The sequence below is a fragment of the Triticum aestivum genome, chromosome 3B, assembly GCF_018294505.1.
Source record: "Triticum aestivum cultivar Chinese Spring chromosome 3B, IWGSC CS RefSeq v2.1, whole genome shotgun sequence".
Lineage (NCBI taxonomy): Eukaryota > Viridiplantae > Streptophyta > Magnoliopsida > Poales > Poaceae > Triticum > Triticum aestivum.
Window position 1 is genome coordinate 692,610,865 of NC_057801.1, and position 6,755 is coordinate 692,617,619.

Below are 6,755 nucleotides of genomic sequence, written 5' to 3' on the forward strand. Positions count from 1 at the left end.
AGATGCATAGCGCAAAAGTCACTAACCGTATTAAATATTTCAAAGGTTGGCGACTTGGTAGGTATACTACGATGATGCATCGAAACCGTACGTATGTGGCGTTTCGACTCCTGCCGACGTGCGTTCTTTTAAGAAAAAATGGTACCGCTCAATTTTAAATTAACGAAGCCATTACAGTAAACCCTAGAAAACAATTCCGCCTGACGTGCATTATATGTTTTCTCCATCTACGTGCTTGTTCTCTCTGCAAAAAAAATGTCGCTTGTTCAAGAGAAAACTTGTATATTCATCTACTACCACTATAAAAAAAAAAGAGGTAGATCCAAACAATCCCACCCATCCATCATTAAAATTTAATAGCCTTTAATCATTCTGTTTTTAACGCTACCAACCACGCAACAAGCCACAATCGGTCGCTAATCGCCCCGCATTAACAAAACCGGTCGCCCGCGCGACCTCCACCTTCTCCTCCCGCACGACCTCCTCCTCCTCCCGCGCCGTTCGCCTCCCGCAGCCTCGCGCCGAGCCACGGGAAGCCGCGCCCTTCATCGCCGCCTCGCGCCGCCGGAGCCACGGGAAGCCGCCGCAGGTCGCCGGGAGCCCGCCCCCGCCGCGCCGTTCGCCGCCTCCCCAGCCGCGGGAGCCCGCCCTCGCCGCGGGTTGCCTCCTCCCCAGCCACGGGAGCACGCCCCCGCCGCGGGAGCCGTCCCGCCGCGGGTCGTCGCCTCCCCAGCCACCGGAGCCGCCCCGCTGCGCCCTTCGCCGCCTCCTGCAGCCGCCGTCGGTCGCCGCGCTCGTCGCCCCGGGAGCCGCCCCATCGGAGCCGCCGCCCGTCGCGCGCCGGGGGAGCCCCGCCGCAGGAACCCGGCACCCCCTCGCCTCTACAGTGCCTGCCTCGCCTCCCTCACGCGAACCTGCTCTACGCGCCGCCCCTCATCCTCAGCGGCGAGAGGTACGCGGGAGCCACCGCCGCCGCCGCTGCCAGGGGCGTGGACGCGTGTGGGCCTACTGTCGGCGTACGAGGTCGCGCCTGAGCCTGCGGCACGGTGGCGCGGGGCCCTCCGCCGCCAGTTCCCTGCCGGTTCGAGATCCCCCATTGCTCTCCTGCCTGCCGTCGTTGGTCTTCCTGCTACCAGCCCCGCCCTTCTCCGCCCTATCTCCAAGACAACGTTCTGCTCCATCCGTTGGTAAGTAGCGACCATGTCATCTCTTCCCCTTTCAATCCCTATAGTACTTTTCCCATGGTGTTTTTCGATGGTGATGAAACTCAGGCGCCCATGACCACCGTGTTTCTTTTCCTTTTATTCCTTGGCCGTAGTTTTCATGAATCGCAATGGTTTTCATTAGCTGTAAGCATGTAACTGACAGAGTAAGGCATGGCTGTTTGCTTTGATCAAATCCAACCCCATTATCAAATGAAATGCTAGGAGAAAATAAGTTGGTAGCACTTCTCTTTTTCCAAAAGAGCTGGCATGCTGGGCAGCAGTGCTCTTTTGGTTTTGCTTAGCTGCAGGATAAAATGATCACCCAGTTAGTCACGGGCTCATGGCTGGGTTAAATGTATTCAGAAGAAGAAGTCTCTGATCGCCACACACCTGTCGTCGACCAGCACATCAGGTAACCCACCCGCTGTCCACCATTGGATTCAGTTTCGCCTTCAAACTGCGTTTATGCATAAATTCAGAGTCACGGAATAAAAATGCTTCTTTGTTGTGATAATCTAAAATTTCCAAAGATTTATTCCAAGTGATTCTCCAGATTTGTCCCCTCGGAGCAGTCAATTCTTTGTTGTAGACAAGATGGTACTCCTCGGAGTAGAAGTTGATGTACTGTAGTCATCTTCAAGTGCTGGTAGAAGCTGATTTAGTCGATTCTTTGGAATAAATTGCAGCAAATTACAGTACGGCGCTGTTCAATACGAATTGGATTTGTTGTAAATTTTACAGGTTGACTAAGGTGCTGTTGAGATGACTACGCCGCTGTCAATTTAAATAAACCTGAATTGACTTTGGAGTAAAACAGGGTAGACTTCAACTTCAAACAATAGCAGTAAGACAATAATAGTGGCTTTTTAGGCTTTTTTTAGAGTGTGTTTCATGCTGGCCTACAATGTTGAACTAGGGCTGGCTTATATTCTGTTTCTGAATTCGGTTGATGTGCAGATTTAACAAATTGCAGTAGGGCTGGACTTTTCATAGGTAGCAGCCTCAGTTTATCTCCAAGGGATTATTGTTCGCAGACACTATTGTAGGCATTTTGGGATATAGGGCTGGCCTTTTTCAACTGTAGGTTTTCACAAACAGTAGACATCTCAATACTTGCTTCTTGGAACAGCAACACACCAAGAATAAATTAACAGATCAACAAATGGTCCAGGAAACATAGCTGCTTGCTGGTATCTCCTGAATTTTGAACCAAAACAAGATCCAATTCATAAATGAACAAAAACATGGCGCTAGCTGGTATCTCCCGGTAACACATCAAATTATTCAAATAAAATACTCCATGTAATTCAAATAAATACTCCTGTACAGGAGCCACCATACAAACCTCTCTGTAATATGTTGTGAGTACAACTTGAGAGAGTTTCAAAGAAATAAAAGAAAACAACTAACACTTCAGAGAATATATTGTTGTTTATATAAACTAAAACCCATTTTGGTTGTGATAAACAGAGAAAATAATATAGAACTGTGGTCTAACAATTTTGTCGTGATTCTTCTAATTTGAATTTGAATGCATCAAGGTATTGTCAATTTCTGTGACAGGATTTTGTTGTGAATTTCAGATTTTAGAAGAAGAGATTGGTGGTGTTAAAGGACATTTTGGACCAATCAATGAATTAGCATTTAATCCTGATGGGAGGAGGTTAGTTCATACTCTAAATTGTATTTCTATTTCTTTGTTTGTATTTTGCCTCTGATCAAGATTAGCATTTAATCCTAAACATTTTAACAATCTCCGAGTCCAACTTTCAGGTCTTGAAAGTAGCATATACATCAAATGTTTGTGGACATCATGCATGGATGAAAATCTGGGAACAGTTAGTTTGTTGGCTATGTCTTGTCATAGCTGGGTGCTCGTGATTCAAAAGATTTAAAGGTGACCTCGTCAAAGCATTGTTTAGCAAAAAGAACACTGCAGGTAAAAACACAAGAAGGAAACATTGTGATGTTTGTCTGAATTTATTTCCTACACACCAGTTTTTTGTCTCAACGTCTGTAGAGGTTATGCTTGTGCTACTGAATTTAAAATTGAATAGAGCTATCATTTAGATGCGCTTTTGGTAGCCTGCGGTTGGTTATTTGGTTGTCCCAAACTCAAGATCAATGCAATCACCTACTGTTAGTTCCATTACAATTCTATTTCATAACAGAAAAAGAGCACACTGCTTTGTTTGTTAAAGATAAACACCTCCTTTAGTGTTCACAAGGGAATGGCCACAAAAATTGATGTGTTTGTCTTCTATCTCTAAATAAAAAAAAGGCTATATATGCAAATTGTACCAGCATTGATTTGTAATATTTTCTGGTACAATCAAACTATCTTTGTATGCATGTTATTCTCACATATACTTGTATATTAGTCGAGACGTGCATTTACACGTGCACGCTTACTAGTAATAACAAGGAAACACATAAGTTTCAAAGGAAAAATGCATTTTGATCATGGGTTGACACCCAATATTAGGTGGGCGAAATCAGTCTTAGGTTGCCTTGTGATACGCGTTGGTGCACCCAGCACAAAACCCCGCTCCCACGTAGGCTCGGGTGGGGACGGCCGAGGCGCGAGGGTCGGCACCTACCGAGCCGCAAGACAACTGGAGACAGGCTGTCTCCCACCCCCTCCGCTCTTCTTCGCTCTGTCTCGACTCTCTCTCCTCCCATCCTCCTCTCTCTCTCTCCTCTCTCCCCTTCCACCTTCTCCACCTCCCCCATTCCCCACTCCCCCTCGCCCCCGCCCACCTGCACCGCCAGCGCCCCCATTCCGCCTCCGCCCCGCCCGCCGCCGGATCCCACAGCTTCTCGCCGCCGCCTCCCGTCCGGCCTCCGAATCACCGGATCCCATCGGGGGTCCCCGCTGCCGCAGCTTCCACCGCCGGGGAGGTCCCCTGCCGCCGCCCGCCCACCCCCTGCCGAGGTGATTCCCGCGGACCTTTCGCTGTCATCTTAATATTGCTGCCAGCTTACTCTGGCGATCTCTGCTTCGCTCGCTGCTTAATGGGCTGGTCTCCAGCCGCCTAGTTGGTGAGAACGAGTAGAATATGCTGCTCCAGTGCTATGCTTGCTGTTTCAGGAGTGTTTGCTGGTTAAATGTTACCGTCTTTTGGTGCTGTAATTGTAAGGTTTTAGTTGCTTGATGCAAGCAATGTTTTACATGCCCTGGTTGTGCTTGTTGATTAGCTGGTTAAATCGGATGCTATGCTTGTTACGGCTTAGGGCGTCTCGGTACTACTCCATGTCTTTATGAACTGCATGTGTGCTAGTAACTAATGGAACTTTTTATTACTGTGGCTTGTGCCCCTGAGGTTTAGGGTGCAATCAAACCAAACCAATTTTGCTAGAGAGCTGGCTTTGTTTGTTTTAGCATGTACCTGTACTTACCAAATTTGGGTTGTTGCCTCGATCGATCTAATGTAATTATTCGTCGATTACAGTGTTGTGGAAGCTGGACACAGCTGGAACTTGGAAGCAGGCCGAGTCTATGGTATTTGTGGGTCATTGTGCTATCGATGCGAGCAGAGAGCATGCGTGGCAGCTGTTCTTCGGGTGATGCACCTGACCAGAGGAGCTGCCGAAGCAGTCGGTTGGTTGACGATTGGACTGTTTGCGGCCTTTGCTGCTCTGGGTCTCCACTGCATTTTTCAGTCAGTCTACTTCTGGTTTCGGATTCGGAAGGGGACCTTGCTCTCACTCGGCTACTTTAATGGTCCCTGGGTGACTCGCATTGCTCTGATTCTCATCACTATTTGGTGGGGAGTAGGGGAGATTGTGAGATTGAGCTTCTTGAAGAGAAAGCTGTTCTCCAGCTTAGTATGGCAGAAGATCGCGTGTGATGCCTACATTCTCTCCAATCTAGGGTTTGCAGAACCAAGCATCTTCTTTGGCTTTGCTTTCCTCCTGCATGGCTCATTACAGAAGAGGGAGTTGGGCACTTTGACCCAGAGATGGAACTTGAAGACCATTGGCTACATGTTGGTTTTCTGTGTTCCGGTGTTCTTCGTTCAGGCCCTTCTTGTGTTTGTTGGGCCTACATTTGTTAAGGAGGAGAACAGTGCACAGGGAAGGAGAGTGTTTGCTAAATACTTCATTCAGACGTCCATGCCAGTTGGGGACACCAATGTTTGCACCTATCCGTTGTTTGGCACCATTTTTCTGGGACTTATCGATGCCGTCCTGATGAGCTATGTCTCCTATGTTGGATCTCGGGTGTTATCCTTGGTCATCAACAAGGCGCTGCGAAAGAGGGTTTCCTGGCTGATAATGTCGGTGCTTTTCTTCCTTCCTATCAGGGTGCTTCTTCTAGGGTTCTCAGTGATGCCCAACCCAGGAGATAAAGCATTTGAGGTCATTGTCTTCTTGTCATTCGTGATGATGCTATCCGGCACAACTGTTGGGATACTCTTGCTGGTATACTGGCCTGTCCGTGATTCATTGGCACTCAAAGATGCAGGCAACAGGGAGATAGCAGAGATGGTGCCTTATGACGATTACTACTATGAGGGCTCATCGCTTGTGGCCAACCAGAGCTTCCGAGAAATCGAGCGGAACTCTGACACGTCAACAAAGCGTGGCTCCATATCGTTCCGCACAATGATCAGGGAGGACCAGCTTCCGCCGGATGGCGCAGATGAGATCGGCTTCTCCTCTCGCAGCGGCGTCCATATTGGATCATCCTCGCCTGCAGGTTCTTCGCCAAGCGCTGCAATGCCCATGCTGCCTCTCAAGGAGGTCCCTAGATACTAAGTAGTGTTCACCTGTGGCTTCTGCCCGTCTACCATGTGCTCCCCCCCTTCCATTTTCTCCCCCCCCTTCCTCTTACCTACCTTAATGATAACAGTTTTGTGGCAATCAAAAGGTTTTTGTAAAGTTTTGGAGTAGCATGAATCGTCCATCTAGATCAGTCGTCTAGTTCCATGTTTATCAATGTAGCAAGTAGCTTAGATCTTGCAAAGGCTAAGCATCAGCTGTGCACCTGGCATTGGCTGGCAAGTTCACTTTTGGTTGGTTTGCTGCCCCCACAATGCTATCTTAGCTGATAAGCTCCACCATGGCATAGGCTGGAATGGGGCTCATCTTGTCTGTCTGCTCCTTAGTTGCCTCTCTCTGTGACAGCTATGCAGGCTAGTAGTGGCAGCATATGTTATGTTTTGAGACCTGGTCTTGAATTGAAGGTGTGTAAAGAAGCTGTCCGATATAAATGTCTTGGAGAAATCCAGCGCTGCATATGCAGGGCCCCAGAAACCCCAAAAAATGAAGATGGTAGGCAAAAATATCTGGCAGAATTGATTTATTTTTCCCTTGCCTCCTAGGATGTTTCACTTTCACCTGGACTGGAATTGTCGCTTGAAATCTACCATAGATGTCTAGGCAGGCTTCCTATGGCTGCTAGCTGCTGCTGCTGACAGCTTGTCTTTTAGGTGGTTTTGTCACTGGCCACTCTGGATTTTATTTTATCCGTGTTGCGCGGCGCGCCTGTCTTTTATCCTTTGACATGGTCTGCAGATGTCCCATTGAAAATTCACCAGTGGGGCG

At 48.2% G+C, this 6,755-nt stretch overlaps 1 protein-coding gene across 1 annotated transcript; it reads left to right on the forward strand.

Moving 5' to 3' along the window:
* Window positions 1-3,919: 3,919 nt before the first annotated feature.
* Window positions 3,920-6,421, forward strand: LOC123071794 (uncharacterized). Its single transcript, XM_044495377.1, has 2 exons — window positions 3,920-4,140; window positions 4,658-6,421. The coding sequence occupies exon 2, from the start codon at window positions 4,773-4,775 to the stop codon at window positions 5,964-5,966; it is 1,194 nt and encodes a 397-aa protein (XP_044351312.1). The 5' UTR covers window positions 3,920-4,140; window positions 4,658-4,772; the 3' UTR covers window positions 5,967-6,421.
* The last annotated feature ends 334 nt before the right edge of the window (window positions 6,422-6,755 follow it).